Source organism: Canis lupus, chromosome 5 (genome assembly GCF_011100685.1).
Source record: "Canis lupus familiaris isolate Mischka breed German Shepherd chromosome 5, alternate assembly UU_Cfam_GSD_1.0, whole genome shotgun sequence".
In the NCBI taxonomy this organism is placed as follows: Eukaryota; Metazoa; Chordata; class Mammalia; order Carnivora; family Canidae; genus Canis; species Canis lupus.
In genome coordinates this window covers 33,412,656-33,438,960 of record NC_049226.1, presented here as the reverse complement: position 1 = coordinate 33,438,960, position 26,305 = coordinate 33,412,656, and the positions used below count along the sequence as shown (strand labels likewise).

The window sequence follows — 26,305 nt, the reverse complement described above, 5'->3', positions numbered from 1 at the left end:
AGAGTGGCTGCCTGGAAAGCATCATTTGGACAGAGACCTGAGAAATCTGAGGTCCAAGAGCAACATGATCACGTGCTCCCTTCTCGATGACTTCATCCTGCCAGCCACTGCCACACAGCCCTGACTTTGCCCTCCAGAGCTGGTCTAAATGTCTGCCAGTAGGGAACTAGCTAGATAAATGATACAATTAATGAGGAGTATTACGCAGCCATTAAAAACAAATTCGAGTTCTTTAAAAGCATTGGAAAATACTCAGAATGCAATCAATGCTAGGTCAAAAAAAGCAGCAGGTCACCAAACTATATGGTTCAATGATGTGAAAGAAAAAAATTAAATGGTATACATTCTAGATTCTAAACTACAACCTCTTATATGGACATCACTCCTCTGTAGCTAAATCTACAAATGTAGGGGGCTACATGGACACACATATATGTACAGAAAATCATGTTACAGACAGAAAATTTAACAACAGTTACTTTTCTTCCATCTGGGGAGTGGGTAAATTTTGTTTACTATTTCCCACTTTATTGTTTTCCAAATCTACAATGTACATGAATATCTTAATAAAGAGGAGAAAAATAACTAATGTTAAATTGTCTGGCAAACAACGCCAAATAGAGCGGTGAGTGCCCTGCCCCCCGCCCTTGGCCCCACCCCATCCTCCACCTACGCCACCCAGGGAAGCAGCGAGGGACTGAGTGCAGGTCTAGAACCTCTCTCAGGAAGCCACTTCAGCCCTTTCACACAAAAACCCTTCCCGGGAAGATTTGCCCCACTACCAATTTGGGAGGTGCAGCCAACTGTAGGGCTGCACTGCACCACACAAGCCATCGCTGTCCTCCCACCTGCTCCCCGGGAGGAGTCTAGGGACCTGAATACAGGCTCAGGAGAGAGGTTCTCTTAAAAAAAAAAAAAGAAGGCGGGGTGGGGGGGGCAGACACATTTCCTGCAAAGATAACTGCTTCACAGACTGCAGAAGGAAGTGCAATCTCAGAGGAACAGACATGCAGAGAGACAGATGACCCCTGACTACTTTGAACAAAGAATGTAGATGTTGATTGGAAGGCAAGTCACCCCCACACCCAGGCCAAAAGCAACAGGAGGGGCTCCAAGGCCCATAACCTCTCCCTGCTGCACACCTGTCTCCCTCAGTGATGCACCCCTTCTTGGGCTGGGGGCCATACCCCACATGCCCCTGCAGCCTTCACAGGATAAGCCCCACCTGCCACTTGTCTGGCTGGTCCAAGAACCTCAGTGGGAACAAGGCAGGCCTCACACACAGCCTCAGATTTAAACACGGGAACATCATATTGCCGGCTCCTGAGAGCATGGCAGCCGGCAGGACAAGCCCCACCGGGCACCAAGAAGAACCTAGCACCTGCTCCACAGGGGCATGCAAAAAGCCCCACAAGAACAGCCCCACATGCAGTAGTTCTAGGGCTGGCATTCCCACATTTTCAAGCTAGATGGACCTTAAAAAATATCAAGTTCATCCCTATTGTTCTACCGCTAAAGAAACCAAAGCAAGCAGAGGTCCAGCCCGAGGTCACCCCCTGAACGCGTCAGTGGATGCCGGGGTCACATTCTCCTTTCCCCGGCTCCTCCTTGCCAGCAGACACCTGAGAGGCCTCAGCAAACAAGAACTCTCCTGCTCCCGACACAGCTCCACTCTAATGGGGAAAAAGCAGCAGAGCACACAAGCAAACAAAAGGAGAACAGGACACTCGAAAGGCAATTTCCCTTCTGTGGACAGAAGTGAGAATTCTTGATGTGAATGTCCAATGGAGCACAGAATAACCACCTGCCAGGGTCATGCACCTAGCACCCATCCCCTGAGTTGAGGAATGGGAAGTAAACGGCCAGAAGAAGAAGGTTGACCCTACGGGTGGGAGCAGCAGTCTGGTGAGGTCCCTTCCTCCAACTGCAAAGCTGTGCAATGGGGGAGGGGTTCCAAGAGGACCAAAGCCTCTACACTCACCACACTGGGTTTCGGGAAGCAGCAAAAGAGCCGCAGGGGAATGTCCCAGTGGACAACACAGGACTGAATGGAGAGTGAGCACGCAAGGATGGAGAAGCAGATCTGGGAATCAGCTATACAAAAAAGGTTTCAGAAGCTATGAAATGTCATGGTCATACCACCAAAATCTAGCTCAATCTAGCTCGAGAGTCTGAAAAATAGATAATCTAGCTAAGAACAGGATAGTGCTCTATTTACAGGGGCAGCTGTAAAACAGCAACAGTGCTCTGTTTACAGGGGCAGCTGTAAAACAGCAACAGAAGTGAGGAGTCACAGAGCCAGTCAGCAGGAGAACACATCTAACGTGACAGAGAGAGCACCAGGCCAAACCCATCCTAGCAGCAAGGGCAGGTGTACCCGAGAACGCAGCAAGGACAGGATGAAAGAAGGACAGAGCGGACGTGGGAGTACCAGCAGACACACTCCTGATCCGCCACCCTAGCGAGACGGGAGAGTGGAGGCTCAGGCAAGCTCCAGCAGCTCTGTAGACTGAAATGTATGTTCCTGAAAAGGTAGACACGTCACCATCTATCATCTCTGTACAGGAGCGAGCAGAGGAGAGTTCCCAGGCAGCAAGGCTCCATGACCCACTGGTGCGCCTGCTCTGAGAAAACAGAAGACTGGGCAACAGGAAGAACCCTGCTCTCCCCTGGAGTCAAGTCAAATGTGATCCCGGTGCCCGACAGTGGCACCTGACCCTCATGCCCAGACTCCTCGCAGCATCACTTCAGCTCCGACCCCGTGTCAGGAGCACCACCAGGTCTGCTAGTCACAACCACCCCAGGACCCCTACACCATGAATTCCTTCCGTTTTGCACAGCTGAACTGGTAATAATGGTGTACAGTCAGGTCAGACAGGAGCTTGAAAACTCACTCACGGGCTGTAAGTTGGTTAAAGCAGAGTCAGCCCCATGCAGTTAGTAAAACCAGTTTGTTAATGCGTCTTACACCACACACCATCATTGAGAAAGAAGGAAAAAGAGCACAGCAAACAAATTCAGTTACCCATGAACAACGTGGGAAATATGACTTTTTCTTGCCTAATAAAAAAAAGGAAAAGACATTAAACAGTAATATAAGCACTATTTTCACAGCATGCCCTACAATCAGTCTATGCCCATGTACACACAGCCCAAACAAAATCACACTGGCTTACAGAATCAGGGTAAGTGATACTTGCTGAATGAAAATGATGATGAAAAAATGTTTTTGAGAGAAGTCAAGTAACCGTACTACACATGAGGTTTAGAGAAGTGACACGAAGGGCTGTCAGTGGCTGGAGGACACAGAGCAATGCCGGGAAGGAGGTCCAGCGAGCCACATTCTAAAAACTGGCAGAAGAGATCACAGACTAGATAAAACCATTTCTAGGAAGCCCTCAAACCACCAAAACTTAGATTATTTTCAAACCACATGTGCTGATATCTAATGAGGAGGTGTATCATCTGGCTTCACGTGGTCAAGCCTCACGGCATCACAGGACTTTGAGGGAGGGGCATGGCGGAGTGGACACATGCATGTCCACAAGCATGCACACGTACCTCCCCTGATGAACTCTCCCCACAGGTCTCTGGGAGTGCTACAGACACACTCTTTGGGAGTGAAAGGCAGGGCAAGCATGAGTTTTCTCTCATGATAAAAACTCAAAACTACACGCTTCTACACGCTTCTGTAAGAAATGGCATTTCTTCTTTTAACTGCCAGACTCAACAATGGAGCTGAGGACTGGGACATACCCCCACCCTTCCTGTCCCAGCTGGTACATACCATCCTGATTTTTACTATCTAGTCAACAGGTTTAAAGCCAGGCAGGCTAGAAGGAAGCCAGAATCAAAGCAAAGCAGCAAGAAGTATAAACACAGCCAAACCATGAGAGTTAGCTTCAGGAATATGGCAACTAGACACACATGATTCAAGAAGTAGGTTAATACATGAGTGGGGATGGACAATCCATTTAGCATATAAACTAAACACTTGAGAAGAGGCTGGCCCACAAAAGCCTATTTAATTCTTAACAAACAGTACAGTTAAAAATGTATACTATTTAAAGCAAAACTAGGTATCATCTCTGTTTCTCTTGGGAAGCACATCTCCAGGTTCAGTTCAGAAGATAAACCCTCCACATGCATCTAGGATGTTCCTCAGGGGCTGGGGGGCTCTGTGATGGAGCCCAAAGCTCCCAGTTCCAGCTTACTCTGAATCCTCCGCATCTACCTGAGACCCGGTCCGTCTCTGAGCCAGGGTCATGCACCAGGGCCCACATGGAGGAGCAGTGAGCCTGAACTGAGTTATCCCTCCCTCACTGAGACTGTTCTGAGTACTCCCTGTGTACAGAGGCATCGCCCCAACCTATGTGTTTCTGGTTTCTCTCTGTTCTTATGTCATAGGGCATCCGAGGCAAGAAACGGGATTCCAAATAAGGACTCATAACTGCTCTACTGGAGGTTAATTACACTTTGGAAAAATTACAAGTCAGACAAAATAATTAGGTACTGTTCTCAATGCTCATGAAGACTACCTCTAAACGTTTCCTGCATTATTCAGAGAAATGGCAACTTTAATGTGAAATATGTATTCCACTTACCATTATAGTATAAAAATGAGTCCTCAAGGTTGCCTGAAACTCCTAAACCTGAGGAAAATTAACTTTCTACTTACTCCCCCTAAGAAACCCCAATGGTTAGAGGGAAGTTCTGATTTATGTATTGCTATTTTAGAAGGTGCTCCTTAATGAAGTATGTACCCCTTATGGTAGACATCCCTTAAGGAAAAGAGAGGATCGGGATGCTCCACTCCACAAGGGTGACCAAAAAGGAGCTTTTCAGAGCAGATGGTGTGCCAAGTCAAGTCCTCCATCAATGTGCCACAATGATCAAGGAAAGCAGAAAGGACAAGCTCCTTTAAGAAACTGCGAACATCTCTAGACTTGTATTTATACTTTTTCATAGAACAAGAATAAACAAGCGCCCCAGCTCAAAACACAGACAGGAGCAAGGGACCATAGGGCCTCTTTACTGTTCCAATAACAGCTACCATTGGGAATCTGGTCAACACACCCAGACTGCAGGTTCTGGCTGGTTGTTAGTCAAATGAAGGCACATTCAATCAAAGTATAACCATGCAATTTTGGTTTTAGTTTTTTTTAAACTTGAGATAGATCAAAATGCACTGATAAGGAAAGATACTGGCACTATAAGTCATGATGGGGGTGTTGCAGAGCCATATTTAAGGTATAATCCCATAAATTTTTAAAAGTGCAGAGCAAATGCATAAAAATATGATTTTACAGGCCTAAAAACAAGCATATAGATGCAAAAATGGTGTGAAAACAGAAAACATTTACTCTTCACTTATACACCTCCGTACCAACTGAAATGTTTTTGCATTAAGGATGCTTCAATCTTATGCCACTTTTTGTCAATCCCCCCACCACCACCTCCAAAAAAAATCTTCGAATCATACAAAACTTGCATCCTCTAAGATGTATTTGATCCAGTGCTTTCATACTTTTCTAAAATATTCCGACAAAACATTTCTTGCAAAGCATGCACATACACAATCACAGTGTTCTCTTCTACCATTACCAATCATTGGCCAAGACCCTTTAAGGGCCCTGGGAACAAGAACTATTAACACGGTTGTCTTTAACTCCCAGAGCCTAACACTGCTGCCCTGCAAGAGTCTGCTTCCCAAGACAGAAGTGTCAGAGTTCTCAGGGCAACAACTCCATGGGGACCAGAAGACAACAACAGATTTATGTCTCCTAAGACTTGAATGATACCTACTTCAGGTAGGTTTATCAAATTGAATTGACCTTTTCAGAGTCCAATAAGCTCACTTAATAATGTGCAACTTTACTACTCAAAAATAAATTATCATTTAAAATGTCCAATACTTACCCTTTGTCAAAGAAAGACGTATGTCCTGATCGAGAGAACTTTGTGCCATTGCTATTCATCACCCCACAGTTCACATTCCCTGAAATATAGGATTTTCGTGATGCTTGGTCCTTTGCAAAATTCCTGCAAGCTGCTAATTTGGATTCTAAAGCCTACAGAAAGAAGGAGGAATGATATGGTTGTCAAAACAGTAGCTGTACATAAAAATCTGCATTTCAAACCATTTCTATTTCAAGACTAAAATTACTCTCTCTGTGTTGATAATGGTAGCCATTCAAGCCACAATCAATCACCTCTGATAGAAAAGAGGGAATGTTTATTGCTGACTCCGATCTCATGAGCTCAGAATAACGTACTAATTCCTCTCAGTATTACTGATGAATACAGATATAATCTTGACCTTACAACTTAGAAAAATGTGACACGAGTAGACAGATCCCAGGGCTCTTGACCTACACCCATGGTCCTTTCTAAGTTGGGATTGTTAGAGAGACACTAATTTCCTGTATTCATTCAAATACCTGCTGAGCATGATCATCTAGCAGGTACAAGCTGTGTCTGAGGCATCGGTAAGACAGACGTATAAAGGGAAGCACCAGGTCCAGCACTGGGGGAAAGAGTGGTCAAGAAATGCAGACTTAGGGCAGCCCAGGTGGCTCAGTGGTTTAGCGCCGCCTTCAGCTCAGGACATGATCCTGGAGACCTGGGATCAAGTCCCATGTCGGGTTCCCTGCATGGAGCCTACTTCTCCCTCGGCCTATGTCTCTACCTCTACCTCTCTCTCTACCTCTCTCTCTCTCTCTCTCTCTCTCATGTCTTTCATGAATAAATAAATAAAATCTTTAAAAAAAAAAAAAGAAAGAAAGAAACGCAGACTTAGATTTCATACCAGGTAACAAAGTCAGGGCTATGAATGATAAGATCAGGAATTCAAGGACAGAACTCTGAATAAAATCAACCTGAAAGGGTGGGCAGATAAAGACCCAATGAGATGGCAGAGAGGAATGGGCAGGAAGCAGACCTGACACAGCAAAAGAGCAGCAAAGGAGAAAAAAACATTGGAAAAAAAAAAAAAAGTCGGTATTGAATGTTCTAAGTAAAAGTAGGGCAGAACAGCATCCACCGGGCTTGGTAGTGCTGAGATCATCAATGAGCAGTTCTGGTGGAGTGAGCAGGGAACTGAGTCCAGACCAGGATGTCTGGGGAGCAGGTACAGTCAGACATGCTAACTATAAATGAAGACATGCTTTCGAAAAGCTTGGCTATGAGGGAAGAGAGAAAGAGGGTGACAGCTAAAGACAGATACAGGGTAAAAGAATAGCTGTTTTTACTTTTGTTTTTTAAGATTAAAAAATTGTATGATATGTAATACACAAATATTACATATGAAGTATGTGTATCATATATAATGTGTAATCCATACAGATTATGTATATAAATACTAAAATACAGTAAAAGGCTGAAAATACAGGAGACATCAACGAGAAGGCTGGAAGGGATGGGATCCAAGGCACAGAGGGACAAAATTAGCCACAGGCAGGAACAGGATCCTTTAACCACTGAGATAAAGAGGAAGAATGGCTATAAACAGAGGCAATAATAGGAGCGTAATAAAAGAAGTCAGAGAGGAGAACAAACAAGTGGGAATCAAATGGCCTAGAATTCTCAGTGTTAGAGGATGCAGGGGTGGGGATGGAGCCTCCAAGCTCAAGTCACGGGACAAAGGAGGCAAAGAAGTAGAAAGGGAAGCACTTCGAAGAGCAAGCAGGGGCTGGCTGATAACCACAGACCAGAAGTCCTAATGATATCCTGGAGGCGGAAGGTCAGCCCAAAGGACAAACCGAGGGAGGACTCCCAAGATCACCTTTCATGCACCATTTCTGAATAAATTACATAACTTAATCAGCAAAACAAACAAGGGACAGAGAAAGCTGCAGACATGAAGCCCAGGAACAGACAGAAGTAACTCAGGAAGAGAAATGAGGCAGCGTGCCAGCCCTGCGAGCCCCTCAGAGTGCTCAGCAGAGGGAGAGAAAGAAGCTGCAGACGTGAGATGGAGCCAAGAAAGGATAGGTTTCTTCTACCCACAAGAAAAAGAAGGTAAGTGAGAAGATGTGGAAAAGGAAAGTGTACATGAGGCAGCTCTGATACAAATATAAAACCCTTGGTATGATTTTGAGTAAATGATAAAAAACGTAATACATGAAACATCTGTTGAGATGTTACAGATAAAACGACCCAAGAACCCAGCTCCACCTGATTTTGCAGTCTACAATCCATACATGGGCAGAACATTGTAGAAGCTGCTAATTTTCAATTTTCAGAACCAACCAATGCAGGGTTCAAGACAGGAGAGAGAGAAAGACACAAACATACAACAGGGAGATAAGATGCAATCTAATAAATTCAGAAACAGAGGTTTGAGCATGCCAAAGATTTTAAATTATCAAAAGAACAGAAAATTTAAAAGTGGGAGCGTGGGAGTTAAATTCTTCATCTTTTTGCTTAAAGTTGGTAAGTCAAGACACCAAAAAATAAACACATCATTTTGAGTTATGGAGCCAACTGTCACATCTCTTACAACAAATAGCATTAAAAAATGGTTATGTTATGAGGGAAAATTACTCTATACACTGTGTGAAATAATTTGTGTGTGTTGCTTTTTATAGCAACGTTGAACTGCAGATTCAGAATTAATCTAATGATCAGAAAATAATTCTGTAAGTCAGAAAAGGCAAGCACAGGGCCTTGTACCTCAGCCTCCCATTTCTTCATTATGTAAAGTATAATGCAATTTCTGCTTTTTTCAGCAGATGTCTCTCACAAACAAGTGAAGGGGCGGTGGATCGCGGGCAGTTTCAGTGGTAAATTACTGAAGGGAGAGGTAAAAGTTGCCCAGGGAAACAGGAAAGGGAACCCACGCAGGAGATGCTAACTTCACAGTGGCGTGAGTCCACAGTTATGTAATTGTTTCCTGCACTCCAGATTCAGGGAAGGAGAGCTCCAACTGCTGGACTGATCCAGACTGTAGGTCTCTTCCATGGCCAAAAAGACCATGAGTCAGCAGTGACAAAGGAAGCCATCTGTGGGATCACTGATGAGCAGGAAGGAACAAAAGTAAGAGATAGCTAAAAAACCCAGAGTCCAACTGTTGATGAAGTCAAAGAGTAGGTATTCTACAAAGCAAAAAACTGAATAAGCAGAAAAACAAGTTTAATATTTCCAAAGCCCAACTGTTCTGGAATCCAAGATTAGAGCCAAGGAGACAGCACAGAAGCTAAAGTGGCCAAGGAGCAAGAAGACGGACATAAGTAACTGAGAGCCCCAAGTCCTTTCCGGGAGCCAGTGCTGAAGTCCTACAAGGAGAAAGCTCCAGGGCGGCCCCAGGGAGGGCAGACTGCGGCAAGCACAGGATACAGGAATGGTCCAGAACACACAACAGGCCAGAGAGCAGTAATCTTAGGAAAAGACAGAGGAGTCGTGATGGAGAAACAGTCATGGGGAAACCGAAGAGTGCCCAAGGGGGATCTCAAGGGCAGCGCACAGGGCCTTTTGCAGAGGCACCAGCAAGCCCAAGCCCAGGCGCTGTTTACCGGGAGCAGCCTCAGTGGTCACTGGATGCTCCCGCCTCTCTGCCGATTTACAGCCTTCACCACAGGAAGGAACCCTTCTTTCTTCCCGCACTTCAAATTAAGAACTCCACACCTTGACAGCTTCAGTACTGAGGGCTAAATAATGGAATGCTTACCCCTACTTTCCGTAAGAGATCTCCCACGATGTTTAGCGCTGATATCCTAGCAGAAGGAGTTAGTGGACTGGCACCAAAACCATTTGGTATAGCTAGAGAGAAAGAAAAGGTGATTGATTACACTTGCAGGTCCCTTTTGTTGTTGGGTGTCACTGTGCAGCATATGTTCAATGACAAATCAATATAGTATGCCAAACTATGGGTGTAAGGTTTAAAGTGGAGACACCCTAAGTATGCTGAACGGTCTCCTTCAGCTGATTTTACATCATGAATAATGCTAAAAGAACACATATCCTTAAAACATCTAGACAAGTATTTCCAGAGAAGAGATTCCTAAAAATAGAACTGCTGGATCAGAGGATATGCTCATTTTCTTCACCTTAATAGATACTGCCAAAACACTCTCTGAAAAGGTTGTGCCAATGTCAGCAATCTCTATGGTTGTGCCCTCAGTAATATTAGACGTTACCTTTTTTTTGGGGGGGTCAATTTGATAGTCATTTTATTTTCTCTTTTGTTTCCTTAACTAATTATTTTAATATCTTATTCTAGAAATCATGTTTATCCTCTGCACTTTGTCTACCGGGTTGTCTTTCCTTTAATCAATTGGGCAAGGGCACTAAATGCTATATATATTCACCCTTTCTCTCATAGATCTTGTTTTTTTTTTTTTTAAGATTTTATTTATTTATTCACGAGAGACAGAGAGAGAGGCAGAGACACAGGCAGAGGGAGAAGCAGGCTCCATGCGGGGAGCCTGATGTGGGACTTGATCCTGGGGACTCCAGGACCAAGCCCTGGGCCAAAGGTAGGCACTAAACTGCTGAGCCACCCAGGGATTCCCCAGATCTTGTATTTCTCAATGTGACATTTATCTTTCAAACTTTCTGTTTTGGTGAGGTAAGTTTTGGCTTCCTCACCTTGTTTTCCTAATTTTTTTTTTTTTTACATTTAGATTACTTAATTCATCAAATATCTAAAATTTTTTTTCATCCAAATGGATAGCCAATCATCCTAATACCATGTTGTGAAGACTCATCTGAAATGGCACTTTACATATACTGAATTCCCTATATATTTTAGTTCCACTGAATTATTAATCTATTTCACCAGAAACATGCTGCTTTCATTATTACAAAGTTAAAACATACTGTGGTACCTTGAAGGGGAAAGCCTCTTGTCTTCACCTTATTTTGAACTTTCTTGGCACAGTTATTCTTCAGAGTAACTTTAAAATCAACCTGCCAACTTAAACCCTGTGTTGATGTCATTAGGAATTTAAACAGCTGACTGATTTGGATACAATGGCTACTGTAAGAGGCTTCCCATTCAGAATCGGAGCCATTCAGGGTGACATTCCCATCTTCTTGCACGCCTCTCGGCAAAGGTTTTCAGTCATGCACATTTCTTCAATTTATTTTTGAAGTCATATACACGATGGTTAATAGCTCTTGGGCTACACTGCAAGAGACAAGTCCATCTCTGCCATTCAGTAACTGTGTGAGCTTTAGTAAGTTGCCCATATGTAGAAGAGGGCTAATGACAGCACTTATAAAGTCATCATGAAGTTTCAGTTACTATGCTTTTTAAATACCTAGCACATAGTTAATACTCAATAAATGTTAGCTGTTATTCTTTCATCCATTTTCTACAGAGTGCTCTTCAGTATGTAAATGCTTTGTTGCTGCTGCTGTTCTGTCCTCAGCCTCCAGGAGATAGTCTCACTGAAGATAGGGACTTCACCTTATTATTCACCAGTCGACCCCCACCACCTAGAAAAGTGCGTGGCACAGAACAGGCACTTGACAGGATATAAATAAACTGCTGTACTTTTCCCAGCAAGGATTTCCAGATCTCAGTTCTCCCTGTTCTCCACAAATTATGAAACCTGTGCTTTTATGGTAAGTTGTCTTAAATGCTTTTTGGAAACAGTCATTGTTATCGATGAAATGCAATTAAAGACAGACCACTTCATCGGGCTCAGCCTTTCCAATTTGCACTGATTCCTCTAACCTCCTGCTTCTCATTAGGTCTGTCCTGACTGATTTGTCATTCAACTGCTGTGATCCAGCGCACAGCAGCTTTTAGGTTAGTGAAAGTTCATGCCATCAGTTCCAGTCTAAAAATCTGTCTACTTGGACAAATTTCCTGCCTTGGAGTTGACATGTCTTAACCCTCTGCCAGAGCAAGCAAGCTCTGTGTCCCACTGACCTCGCCCGGCTCACCGCAGCCAAGTCCCTGAGTTAAAACTCTAATCAGCTATTAGAGGATGGGCACCTCCCTGGGTATTAACCTTGACTGAAGTTCCAGACTATTCAGAAGATTAGTACTCAACTAACAAATTTTCAGAACTGACCTGCAGAATTCTAGTTAGTACCTAAAAGCAAATCTTTGTTAATTCTCAAATGTTAGCAATTCTGAGATCCTCAAATGCCCAAGTAGCCCTTCTGAAAAGTGGACAGTGAGTTTCTGATGGCTGCTGTCATCTCTACCCTGCCTGCTCTCATCCTCAGCAGCACACTCAGCATGAGTACAAATAACACCACCTCTGACTCTACAGTATTTTCACGCTAATAGCTAGATGAAAGTGGGATGAGTAGTTATCCATTCAAGGGCTTCTGGGCACCTGAAATGCAGCTAATACAACTGAGAAACTGAATTTTAAATTTTAACTAACATTAATAGAAATGTGAACAGTCACATGTGGCTAGTGGCTACTGGAATGGTCGGCACAGACACAGAGCACTTACTTCACTAACTGCCCAGAGAAAAATCCTTCTATCACGCTGGAAGATAAAATCCTTTACTTAAAAAAGAGGGGAAGAAAGAACTTATTTTGGGAAGAAAAAAAGTATGGAGGAATAGGAAATGCTGAAATAGCAATAAGCTCAAAAACAAAATAAATCTGAATTAAGAGCTTTGGGGTTCCATTGTAAGGTTCTGTGTATAGTGGCTGCTAAGTGTTTTCTCTGCTTATCTGGATTAAAAAAAAAAAAAAAAAAAAAACCTCTGCTGATGGAAAAAGGAACATTCTCCATGTATTAGTCATTGGTTACTCCAAACGTCACCTCTGAAAACGGCAGCCATGTAAAAGAACATGTATGCATGTAAGCATGTAAAAGAACAGCCGTGTCCACCTGAGCCAGTCTTACATGAGACTGAATGGCAGCTCAACGAGTCTCTATACAGTCTGTGTAGGAAGGCTTCTAGTCCTTTACAATCGGTTCAGTGGCAAGAGAAATAAACCATATATAAAAATGATCCCCAAACGTGAAACAAGTAGGCGTGTGCAAAAACAAACAAGCACATATGGCAGGGAAATTTGGTGTCAAGAGTAGTTGGCTTTCAGGGGTAGGACTGAAGAATGGGCCCCTCTCTTTTCTTTCTCGATTTTTTGGCATAAGCGTATATTACTGCCATCATCAAAAGGTCGACTTTGCCTGAAAACCTTTCTTTTTAAAATCTCAATTGATTGAGCTGCTCCTGTTTTACATGTGGCCACCGTCACCCCGCTCCCCGTGTGGGAGCAACCGTGGAAACTTCTTCTGCCTCACAGAGCGCGTGACTTCCCCAACTTCTCCACTGAAACCATCACTTACACGTGCCTTGCCCTGCTTCCCCAGCAAACCCTCCTCAGTTGGATAATCTACCACAGGTTCAGAAAGAAAAGACACTGCAAACCTTTTGGTGAAGGAAAACTGTTCTCTGTGCCCTTGCCAACAGGAGTGGCTGGCAAAGAAAGTGATGCCTGGACAGCAGAGTCCATCTTTTCACAATCAAGAGTCGGAGAACTGGGGGCCGACTTTCTGGTTACTTCCTGTTGTCTTTCCCGAACTGCCAGTTCTTGTCTTAAATCTGCAAAATGGGGCACAGGTAATAGAACTCACCAGAGGAAGCAAATCACCCAAGCAAAGTCACCTCTAAAATGCCATAACTTCCACAATTACTATATCTCAAAAGAAGAGTTTCCTACATAACACTTTTTTTTCCTCAGGGTATAAAAATGACAACCCTACTGTTTAAATGATCTTTGAGAATAATTTTTAAATGCTAGAATTGATACAAATGCTATAACCTAAGAGAACAGTTAACTATGCTCATTATATAAAAATAGGGCAGAGTCCAAAGAACAACTCGCAATGAGCCTATACGACACAAAAATAAATATTCTTTTCAACTCATTTGCTTTTATTTTGAAATGATGTACTTTGGCAATTACTGCAAAATCAATGAAGTACATTTTTGTAATTTTATATGGGTTAGTATTTTTTTATTAGTTGTCAAAATGCACTACTCTGTTTTAGAAAAGAAGTATTCAAAATAGTTGCAATTTTTTTCTTGCTTTCAAATACTGAATTTTTAAGCCAAAATTAACACTTTCTTTTCCAGTTATGCAACTGACCTACAGAACACACATTTAAAAAGGACACAAAGTTATCCCATTTCTGAGTATTATATCCAAATGTCTGCCCATGGATAATGGATAAAGAAAATGCAATACAAGCATTTAATATGATCTTATTCAGCCTTAAATAGGAAGGACATTCTGATACGTGCTACCACATGGATGAACCTCAAGGACATTACACTAAGTGAAAAAGGACAAAACCCCAGTGACAAAAGGACAAACACTGTATGACTCCAGTATATGAGGTCCCTAGAGTCATCAGATTCATAGACACAGAAAGGAGAATGGTGTTTCCAGGGGCTGGGAGGAAAGGGGGAGGGAAGTCAGAGTGCTGTACACATATTATGCATGTGGTGATTATATACTTTCCTTTAAAAGTCTCTTTCCCTCCCTCTCTTTTTAATACATGGTAGAATGCAGAATATCATAAAGACGAAAATAGCCTCTTCTTTATAATATGTGCACATATGCAGTGTTACTATGTGCATAACACAAAATTATTTACACAGAAGCAAAATATAAAACACCAAAACAAACCAAGCAGGACATGAACAGTGGGAACAGAATTAAGGTTTTGGAAAAAAGACCATTGTCTGAATTCCCACTGAAAAGCTCTTAAGGCTTTGGACAAAACTCAAACTCTCCATGCCTTGGTTTTCTGACCCATAAAATGGGGATACTACCTACCTCTCAGAGTTGGCTCATAGGTGTTAAGAGACTAAAAACACTTAGTGTAGTGCCTGACAAAAGTATACAAATGTGCACAACTTTCAGAGCAGATCCCAAACCTAACTTAGAACTCGGACTTAGAGACATTAAGGTAAAGGATAAACTTTAAGTTGTCAGTTTTTACCTCTTGCTTCATCCTTTAACCGTTGTACGGAGACCAACAAAGATTCCTTTTCATCAAGTTCACTTTCTAAAAATGCATTGCGTTCAATGGCCTGATTTAACCTTTGTTCAAAGTCTTCCAGTGAAACTATTGTTGCCCTTAAGAAAAAAAAAAAAAAATGGAGTCCACAAATTAAATAAGCAGCATGCAAATAGCTAATACAAAAGAAAAATGTCAGTTGATCTCATGCCATTTCCTGACCTAGAAAGCCTGGCCCAGTTGAAAGAGAATGATCTCAATGCCTTCTGACTTTTGGTGGCATTTAGTATCTCTGCTATTAGTTCGGGCCATTCAATATATTCTTTTAAATTCCCGCCAAAATTCCCTATGATTCCTTAAAGGAAGGCCATTTATTACACATTATATCTCCCCACTGAATGTTAAACAATCAAAGTTTACACATTTTCAAGAAGAAAACTTTTCAACAATTTTAGAGTACACTAAGAATTAGTTATTTGTTTGAAACATCAAGTCCTAGCTCCCACTCCATTTACTTCCTAACTCCTCTTTCTGCATTTTTTATGTTACTCATTTATTCAGCAAACAGTAACAAGCACCTACTATGCACCACCACCACCACCACCACCACCACCCTGACAATATGTGCTATCTGCTACAGAAATAAAGTTCTATAACCTCCAGTTAGAACTCCTAATGCCCTGGCCAATTTTATCAAGAAGTCTCTCAATTCCAGACTCCTAACTCTGGGAAAAGAACAAGGGGTAGTGAAAGGGGAGGTGGGCAGGGGGATGGGGTGACTGGGTGACGGGGCACTTGTCAGGATGAGCACTGGGTGTTCTATATGTTGGCAAACCGAACTCCAATTAAAAAATATACCAAAAAAAAAAAAAAAAGATGTCTCTCAATTCCATCTGCTCTCCTCCAGTTTTCTGTCCTGGCTTAATTCTTCATCCATCACCTAGATCACTCCTCAATGGTCCTTCCTCTCTACTTCCAATTCCTCAGTATTATCCTCTCAGCTCAAAATCTGATCTTACTCCCTTGTTTAAAAAAATTCTTTACAATTTTTTTTATTTTTTTTATTTTTTTTTAAAGATTTTATTTATTTATTCATGATAGTCACACAGAGAGAGACAGAGAGGCAGAGACACAGGCAGAGGGAGAAGCAGGCTCCATGCAGGGAGCCCGACGTGGGATTCGATCCCAGGTCTCCAGGATCGCGCCCCGGGCCAAAGGCAGGCGCCAAACCTCTGCGCCACCCAGGGATCCCTAAAATTTAAAAAAAAATTTTTTTTTTTTTAAATTTCTTAAAGAGCCCCTCATTGCCTACAGAATGGCTTTCAAACAGAGCAAAGTTCTCTGTAATCTGGCCCTAACCACCCTCCAGTCTCATCCCATTCAGCCACACTATCTCTATACACTTCAGTCAAAGTGAAATATTCCTACCTTTTAAGCCTTCCTGCCTCTCTGCCTTCATATCTCTCTCTTCACTTGGCTGGCTTCTTTCCTCCTTGCAAAGTCAGCTTCAATACCGGCAAACTTCCCCCAATTCCCCCAGGGCACTCTAGAGGCTCCCTCCTCGGAGCCCCAGAGCTGCCTGTACACTCTCTTCACCAGAGTATTTCTCAGGTGCAATGTCCACATCTGTCACCCCTAAGAGTAGAGTAATCTCCTCAACTCTAGCATCGAGTCAGGCATTTAAGAGTCACTCACATATTAATAATTGCAAAGTAACAGGAATTAAGTTTGGAATGGTTAAGAAACGCGAATTATAATTACATAATAGCTTAGCAACAGTAACAGCAAGCCGCTCTAGGCCGTGCCGCAATCGTAAGGGAAGCGGCACTCTGAGAAAATCCATCGGTTCTGTTAAAGCCAAAGAGAACAAAAAGGAGTTGAGATGTAAAGACAGATCAGCCATGAAGAAACTGCAGACTTTGGGAAGAAGATCCAAGGCCCATGACAAGTGTGGGAGTGCTGAGAGAACACAGAGGGAAAGAGAGGGATGAATGAGACATGTTTTAGAGAAAAACCAACAGGACCGAGCACCAGACCTGCAGGGAAGGAAAAGGACAGAGGGAAAGAAAACCCTAGAAGGGCACAATCTGTGGAGATAGGGATTTGGGGTTGGTGTCGATATGACCAGTTACAGGGGACGTGAAACACCAAAAGGAGATGTCCTGGGACTAAGACCCAGGTGACAGGCTGAGCCCACAGACCTAGATTTTTGTCATTGATGGCCACCTTCACTTATTCTAACCAAACAAGCATCCTCCATTTACCTTTTCGCTCGCTCCAGGTCATCATTGGCCTGCTCCAACTCTCTCACGTACTTATGCAGCTGCTCCTTAATGGCCCGAGTCTGACTTAAATCATCTTCCAATACTGACACCTGCTTGTAGCTCTGTGCATACTGATGTTCTAGTTTCTCCTGAAGGCACAGATATAGGAAGGGGAGTGGAAGTCATTAATATATAGTTTTCCTTAATAAAGGAAGTAACCCAAGTTATAGGTGCAGGTGGCGGGGTAGGGGGGAATCCAAGGAATTTACCCACAATCTGAGTTGATGGTATCCCTCTCCTCCTTGTAATATTAATTTAAAAAAAAAAAAAAAAGACACAATCATCCCAACTACTTTAACTCATAAATTTAGAGAGTCAACCATTCTCCTCTCAGAAAGAAATCTAATAATGATCTCTCTGAAAAGTACAATAGTGAAACTGCCACCTCAGAAATCCCACAGTTGGTGGGAGGACCTCTGCATTCTCAGGCTTAAACGCAGCCGGGGAAGCAGAAAGGAGACTGCCACTCTTGAGTTCCAATTCCCTCACTCTTACCCACCATCCCCACCTACCTAGAACCATGCTCTCCCCAGGCACAGAAACGGCTCAAGCACTTGGCTCAGGCAGGTGCTGAACAGCAGCAAAAGGGGTTAATCCTTTTACTCCTGGAAATCCCTATTTAAAAAGGAATTTTTTTAACCCTAACTAAACTTCAAAACCAAAGAGACTATGAACAATAATGAAGTAAATGTGTATTTCATACAAATATAATTTTAAAGTACCCTGGAGTGAGGCAATCTGTCAAATCAGGCAGCTTTTGAAAATGAAAGGAATTACATTATTACAAGAATAGTATTGCTAAAAAACTGACAGCTACAGAGTTTCTAAGTGAACTCCGAAACTCTAAACCACCTTTTCCCTGGCTCCCTGAAAGAAAAGTTTATTTTGAAAATTTATTTTGGAAAAAAAAAAGAAAAGAAAATTTATTTTGAGCCTTTTCTATTTTGGAGGTCCCTGAGTGGCTCAGTCGATAAAGCATCTGCCTTCAGTTCAGGTCACAATCCCAGGTCCCTGGGATGGAACCCTGCATTAGGCTCCCCGCTCCTCCCTCTCCCACCCCCTACACCCCCAGGTGTATGCTCACTCTGTCAAATAAATAAAAATCTTAAAAAAAAAAAAAATACAATAAAAGCCTTTTCTATTTTCATGGTTGCCTGCTGCTCTGAAGCTCCACCTAGAAAGATCTATTTCTCACTTTAATCTAAGCCAGCACATTAGATACCCTTCTACTTCCAAGGTTACCTTTAATGCTTCCACTTCATACTTCAGTCTTTGGTTATCAGCTTGCAAGTCTCTGTTTCTTTGTTCAGCCTGTACTAACTGTGCCTCCAGCTCTGCTTCTAATTCTCTGCTTCCCTCCTGGAATTCAACTAGCTCATCCCGAGCTTCCTGGAAGCTGATAAAGAGATAAAGTGGGAAAGAGGAGTTAGAGCAAGAATCACAGGGTCAGCTTGAAGATGATCATGTATCAGTTGAGTAATTTGGCCTGAATGTGGCACTACCACCAAGTAGACTACACAATAAAGACAATCTGTTCAGCAACTCGTACTCTATACTTGGGGTTCAGTGAAAGTGAGTTAAAAGGCCCCGAAGGACTCACATTTTACAGACTTGTACGTCTTTCTTATTTAAGGTATTAATAAAGCAGCACATACTACGATGCCACAAAGTCATCTAATACTTACAGTTGCTTTCCTTTGTAATTCTATTATTTAATCTTATACGTTTAAAAGCACTATTCTGAGAAGGGGTTGCAGGTTTCCCCAGCCTATTAAGGCATCTATGGCACAAAAAAGATTACAAACCCCTACCACAGACTGACCCCTTCTACAACCACTGGCCCAATAACTGCCTTCAACAATAACAATGAAACAGCAATAACAGGTGTGATAAGGCTTAGCAAGCTCTGTAAACCAAAGCAGAAAAATGTGTATGTTACAGTATGTTTTAAAAAGAAATCTAAGACAAATTTTGGTGCTTGAAGGTTATTATATAAAAGTTTTCCCGGGGATCCCTGGGTGGCGCAGCGGTTTGGCGCCTGCCTTTGGCGCGATCCTGGAGACACGGGATCGAGTCCCACGTCGGGCTCCCTACATGGAGCCTGCTTCTCCCTCTGCCCCCCCCCCCTCTCTCTCTCTCTCTCTCTCTCTGTGTGACTATCATAAATAAATAAAAAATAAATAAAAATAAAAAGTTTTCCCAACTAATTAAAATAAGTGAGATTTTATAAAATGCTCCATACCCCTGAAACTCTTCTCCCCACTTCACAATGATGCTGGCTCCCAACACTGATTGAACTTGCCTGAAAAGACTAGATTCTGCTGTGTGCGCCTGGGACAGCTTATCAGAATCTCCAAAGACCACATCATGAGGCAGAATCAGGGCACATACAGAAGGCCAAGGACAGCCAAATGTAATGAGCATAAAAGCAGGTAAACTACCAGAAGAAATCACAAATATTAAGTTTTCTTACTCTTTCAATAATTTGAGTAATGAAGATTTATGGTATTATTATACTATTTAAACACAAGCAATGCTAGGACTATTTCCAGAATCCTAAACCTAAATCTGAAACTCTAAATTTAGCTGATGGTTAAAAACAACAAAAACCACACATGCTAGAGTTGCTATATTCCAAATTCCCTCCCCTATTTCCAGGATGCTTTCAACATTACCTTTGTTTATACTTCAAGGAAAGTTCTTTCCAGTAAGCAGTTTCCTCCTTTAAACTCGAAAAATCTGGTATATCTTCACCATCCATGATCAAGAAAGCCTGTGAAATATTAAAAACAAATCTTTAAACTAAATAGAAACAGGGGCACCTAGCTATCTCAGTCGGTGGAGCATGTAACCCTTGACCCTGGAGTCATGAGTTCAAGGCCCACATTGGGCAGAGAGCTCACTATAAATAAATAAATGACAGCTATTAAAAACAAACCATATGAAATTTTAAAAAAATAGAGAACATAGAAATCTAAATAGAAGTATAAAATCTGGGACATTAAATCTGCAGCATTCTGGATGGAGTTAAACACAACAGATTCTGAGAGTGATTAACTCTCTATTATATGTCAGACACATGAATCACTTTACTGCCCCAACCTTAGGGACCACCAGTATTGTGGATAAAGGCAGCACAGGAGATCTACAAAGTGCTCAGGTATGAAGGCATATGAGGCACTCTGGGTCGAAGCATTAGGTTCTAGGTGAACTAGACCCACAGAATCATCCCACACATGGGGCTCCAGCAGTTGGGTTACAGCCAGCCAGTCTTCTGGGAGTCAGGTGACAGGAGCTGATGCTACTACTGCACATCCCTCCCTGCTGTACAACTGCTTCACAAGGCCTCTCTGAAACATTTCATGCCAGGTGACCATACTAGGAAATCAGGTACCACATTCTCAATAATTTACCATCATTACATTTCTAAAAACTTAATTATCTTTTAACCCCACAGCTTCCTCCGTAAATTCACTAATCCCGAGCTTCAGTATTTTCTCATCTTGGTTGCTCTCCCAAAGCACTATTTAACATTGCATTTGGACTAACCACCTAAAAACCCCCAACTGGCTGGACACTGTGCTCACCCTCCATTCACACCTAGACCAAATGTCTTATTCCTACAGTACACCGCCCGCCCCCCCCCAAGTGTTCCACTTCACATTCCAGCAATACTGTTCAAAACCGTCATAACGCAACATCAGGTCTGGACACTTTCTCTACCTGGAACGGCTCTCCCTTCCTTGTGCATTTGGAAAGTTCCTGCTTGTCCTTTAAAATGATGACCTAGCTGTCATCTTTTACAGAAAGTCTCTCCTGCCCTCACCCAGACAGCACAAAAATCCCCCACACTCTTGCCTACCAGACTACCCCTGAATATACTTACCACACAGTAATGCATTTGCTTTAACCTGCATCCCTATTAGGTTGTGTATTATTATTTCTTTCCTGGCACGATGTCTGCACAATAGCAGAGACTCAATAATATTAGCTAAACTACACCTAAATTGAATCAACTTAATCTATACCAGGCAGTAAGAACTAAACCAGCTTTGAAAGTAAATTAATAGAAACCCAGAGTTCACACAGCACAATCCACTGGCAAAGGCTGAGCAAGAAGTAACAGACCAGAAACTCCAACTTCAGGAGGGGTATGCCGAAGAGGTCTGAGAGTGATTTCTCGCTGACTAATATTGACATATCATTTCATATACTTAGTTTGAGGCTGATTGCAGTATTCTGTTTCAGCCAAGTCTTCCTGACCACACCACTTTCTGACTTTTGACAAGTTAGTCAATCATCTGATTATCTGAAATTCCCTATCAGCCCAGAGCTCTTTGAAAAGAAACAGACTCTTGGGGTGCCTAGGTGGCTCAGTCAGCCACACATCCAGCTCTTGGTTTCAGCTCAGGTCACGATCTTAGGATCATGGGATCTAGCCACACATCAAAAGCCATGCTCCGTGTGGAGTCTGACTGATATTCTCTCTCTTCCTCTCCCTCTGCCCCTCCCTCCACCTGCACATGTGTGCTCTCTCTCTAAAATAAATAAAATCTTTACAAAAAAAAAAAAAAAGGAAAGAGATGGATTCTTGACATGCTTTGCATCCCTTCATGCATAATACTTTGCTCAGAGAAAGTACTTAACACTTTCAAGCATTTACTGAGCAACTGCAACAGTGTCAGACACTGTTAAGTACTGGAGGAGTACTTAGGACCCCAGCTGTGCCCTCCTCCAATGCCATCACCCCTACACTAGTACACTCCTGTCTGTACCATGCTCTTAGGGTCCAATAACACATGAAAACATAAACTTCAGAGTGGGGAGTTCTGCCGAGACCAGGCTCTAGGGTTCTGACTCTGCCATCCAACTCCTTAAGCTATCTGCCTCACCCTTCAAGGTCTGTTTTTTCATCTAATGAGAGTCTGGACCAGATGACAGGGTTCTTCTAGTATGTGAACTCACTAGTAAATATTACGGATTAATTTTACAATCCTATCCTTTCATCAAAGTTCCCAATTCCCACTCCATTTTCCCAGTTGTAGCAATAATCTCATTTATAGCTACAGTTTGTAGTAAAGTGTCATGAGGATGAGGCTAGTCTAGCAGAAGTATCTGTATTTCAGAATATCCAAAAGCCCTTGAACAGGCATCACCATGTGGTGACAACCTCTCAATAACCCTTGAGAGCTCCTGCCTAAGTCTCGTTAACGGAAGGGGCAGATTTTGTATGAACAATCCAGATGAAGGTATAATTACAGCACAGAGGCATCTCAAGGTGAAGTAACAATCTCCGTGTCCCTTGAATGCTCCACATAAGGTCCTTCCCCAAACAAATGCCAAAAAAAAAAAATGCTGGTTACATCTGAAATCTATGAATCTAGCCCTAAAGAAGGTCATAGGCACAGGTCCTCAAATTTGGAAATGCACTCATCCTTTGAACACTGGCAACCATATTATCAATGTATAGTTCAAATATCCAGTTTTTTTTTCAAATATCCAGTTTTTGATACACAATCCGATCAATTATGGTTTTTGCAAATTACGGGACAGGAGAGGCAAAGTTTGCTGCCACTTATTCTAGCTCAAGTAAGAAATATTTATAGAATCATAATGAAAGGGTAAGTCTCTCTAGCCAGCCCCTTGAGGGCAGGACCAGTGTCTTAGTTATAAATCCCATCTGCATCACCAGAACACAGAACACAGTAGAAACTCAACAAATGTTTGAAGTGACTTATAACCTCTTTACTTTCCAAAGCACTGCTTTCCTTTATTAAGATCTAAATTCCTATTTCAGGAATGTTGTAAGAAAAAGATGTGTGGGTAATTTATTTCTCACAATGCACCACCATGTTTTTTGTTTTTTGTTTTTTTTTTTAAGATTTTTCATTTACTTATTCATGAGAAACACAGAAAGAGAGGCAGAGAGACAAGCAGAGGGAGAAGCAGGCTCTATGCAAGAAGCCCGATGCAGTACTCGATCCTGGGACCCCAGGACCACACCCTGGGCCGAAGGCAGCGCTAAACCGCCGAGCCACCTGGGCTGCCCTGCACCACCATGTATTAAACCAGGATTATAAAACCTATCATTCTCGGCTAGACAAAATTATCAGTCTGATGCATGCCAAGCCACATTCATAGTCACTTAAAAAGCTCCACGCAGGCTCCACACCAAAGAATAGAAAGTGGACGGAACTAACTGGGGAGAGCCTCGGAGACTCTGCCACGTACTCACTACCTAAAATAATCACTGTCCAGCTCTTCAGTCTTAAATATAAATGGACAACCAAGAACCACCGGACAAAGACAAAACCCAGGAGCATGAATAAGAAGATCCTAGGACCTACTGAACTGAGAGGAAACAGGTAATTCAGACAGTGAGAGAATTTTTTTTCTCCTACAAGAACTCAGGAGGGTTACCTCCCACACACTTCCTGAGACAGTTACAGAAGGGAGAGAAAACCAAGACCCCCGCAGCACAGGGTGCAAAAAACAGCGGCTCTAGCTTAGGACTGCGAAGAACAGAGGTCCCCAGATGAAGAAGCCTAGTCTACCCATCAGACCAAGGGAGTACCTCAGCCAGACGGAAGGCTCCAGGAAAAACAAGGAGCCTGGGAAGCTGGAGAAATCTGAGGTTGTGTTGAAAGCACATAGCTCTTGTGCCAATCAGAAAAAAAGCAAGTGGGGGCACTTGGCTGACTCAGTCAGGAGTGTGTGTGACTCTTGATCTCAGGGTTGTGAGTTCGAGCCTGATGTTGGATGCAAAGATTACTTTAAAATCTTGAAAAGAAGCAACTAAAAACTCCAGAGGGGTGCCTGAGTGGCTCAGTCTGGTTAAGCATCTGAGATCCTTAAGAGCCCTGCATCATGCTCCCTGCTCAGCAGGGAGTCTGTTTCTCCCTCCCCTGCTCCCCTTGCCTGTGCTCAGTGTCTCTCAAATAAATAACATCTTTGAAAACAAAGAGAAATGAAAACACAATCTAAGGTCCTGACCCTTATATATACTATTTTAAAATTAAATATCTCAAGTCTAAAATTTTTAATTTGCTGATTTTATGTTATTTATGCATTTGAGACAAGTTCCATATTTTACAGCCATCAGTATATTTCCTATTTTTGGCCTTAAATTTGCCCTAACTAAAAAAAAAAAAAAAAAAAAAAAAAAATTTGCCCTAACTTTTGTGTGTTGCTCTTCTGTAAGGTTCTAAAATTCGATGCACGGGTTTGTATTATTTTTTTAGGCTTTTTAATTTTGTACTTTGATGATAATACTTCTCAACCTTGGTCTTTTCAAGGTGAATATTTCTTGTCTTTGTAGCTTATAGTCACCTGGCAGCCATCTTTGTCCCTTAAATATGTCACTGTCATGCTTCGGACCTTCTCTAGATTACATATATGGCTTTCTGGAATTGGGGACTGGTGTCTCCTCAGTATTTCAACATTTTATTCATGGGTAGGATATTTTTAAAGTTTTCAGTACTCTTCCTGTTTCTAGACAGTAACGGCTAGGGGTGGATTGTGTGGTCCATGGACCAGAGTCCTTACGGAAGTTATAATGACTATCAGATGCTGTCCTTGCATCTAATATTTGAATTTTTTTAAGATTTTATTTATTTATTCATGAGAGACAGAGACAGAGAGAGAGAGACGAGAGAGACACAAACAGAGGGAGAAGCAAGCTCCATGCGGGGAGCCTGATGCTGGGCTCGATCCCTAAACCCCAGGATGACACCCCCGCCAGAGGCAAAAGTCAAAAGCAGCCCCACCACCCAGGCATCCCTATTTAAATGTATTTTAATGTGCAGCCAATCCTTCTACAAATAAATTTTATTTGTAGAAGAATTGGCTCAACAGTTTTTAATCTACAGACATTATCATTCAAATGCTCAATGTGAAACTTTTCTGGGTGAGGCTCTTCTGTTGACATTGGCTCTTTACTCAGTATCAGAAGACTCATGAGTAGTAAAGACACTGAGAAGCACTGAGCTAAGTAGTGTTCCCTAAGGAATCTACCTGTTTACACTTCTGGGTGTGCTATAGAGTATTCATTTGTCCCTGATTTTTGGTTCCTAAATAGGGCCATATTCTTAATACAACCACCAACTTTTCCATCAGTATCCCCTGGTGACTTGGGTTTTAAATAGACTTTCCTGCGAAACTTCTTCAATATCTAGCTCTATTTCTTGTGTCCTCCTTGTCCAACTACCTAGTTCAGTGTCAAATAATGCTAGCAAAACTAATATGTGTTTTTATTTCACACATGCATCTCCTATTTTCTTGCTGAATCTTACACAAATTGAAAGTTGACTACAATTTTTCAGTTAACAGGCTACTTTTACAACTTGTTTATTGGCCCCTCAAACAGTATAATCAACAACTGAAGCCTTTTACTAAAATGACCATTGCCTTTTCCAGAAGAAACCAATTAAAAACATTTAACCTGGGAACAAGTGGGAGAACCAACACAGCAGTAGTGGGGAGCCCAGACCCTGGAGCCAGACTCCTATATTCACTAGCTAGGTGACCTTGGGCAAGTTACTCAACAACCCCATGCCCCCGTTCTTCACCTGCACAATGGAGATAATAATTTAAATAGGGCCGTTATGAAGATTAAGGGAATTAATATTTATAAAGTAGTTAGTATAGAGCCTGGCACATTGTAAATACAGCATAAATTTAATTAAATTGTAAAAAAAAAAAAGTTTAATAGTGGGCCTCTGAAGTATGACCACAAAATAAATGTGCTTCAGAACTTATAACATATAAATGATTCCTTAATTTCTTACAGAAGCTATATCCATAGTCCAATGATACCACCATAACTGAAAACATTTTTCAAAACCTGTTTTGGAATAGCCTTCAAGAGCCAGATTAAAAACTGAAGGGGAAAAAAAAGTATTTATTTGTGGTCACACCTCATTCTTAATGCTTCCTGGTTGGTATTACCTGTTTTACCACTCTGGTTTTATTCATCAGAAGTACCCTTCCCAAAAAAAATCAGAATTTTTACAAATGATCAAAACTTGCTACTACCA

General features: G+C 42.1%; 1 protein-coding gene and 1 long non-coding RNA gene across 8 annotated transcripts in view; one reads left to right on the top strand and one right to left on the bottom strand.

The window, feature by feature from the left end:
• The window catches only part of NDEL1 (nudE neurodevelopment protein 1 like 1), a 79,127-nt gene that overhangs the window by 33,178 nt on the left and 19,644 nt on the right, over window positions 1-26,305 (bottom strand). For 6 of the 7 annotated variants that reach the window (XM_038536844.1, XM_038536843.1, XM_038536845.1 and 3 more), the window contains 7 exons: window positions 19,946-20,043; window positions 18,513-18,666; window positions 17,211-17,359; window positions 14,929-15,065; window positions 13,349-13,522; window positions 9,668-9,759; window positions 5,920-6,071 (listed from right to left, as the gene is read on the bottom strand). In XM_038536844.1, coding sequence (XP_038392772.1) covers window positions 5,920-6,071; window positions 9,668-9,759; window positions 13,349-13,522; window positions 14,929-15,065; window positions 17,211-17,359; window positions 18,513-18,666; window positions 19,946-20,031 — 944 coding nt within the window. In that variant the 5' untranslated portion in view covers window positions 20,032-20,043. Of the gene's footprint in view, window positions 1-3,025; window positions 3,061-5,919; window positions 6,072-9,667; window positions 9,760-13,348; window positions 13,523-14,928; window positions 15,066-17,210; window positions 17,360-18,512; window positions 18,667-19,945; window positions 20,044-26,305 lie in introns of all 7 variants that reach the window. The other variant, XM_038536848.1, reaches the window with a different exon arrangement.
• LOC119871847 lies at window positions 4,090-11,879 on the top strand. Its single transcript, XR_005359478.1, has 3 exons — window positions 4,090-4,509; window positions 5,676-5,810; window positions 11,322-11,879. It is a non-coding gene; the product is annotated as an uncharacterized LOC119871847 (long non-coding RNA).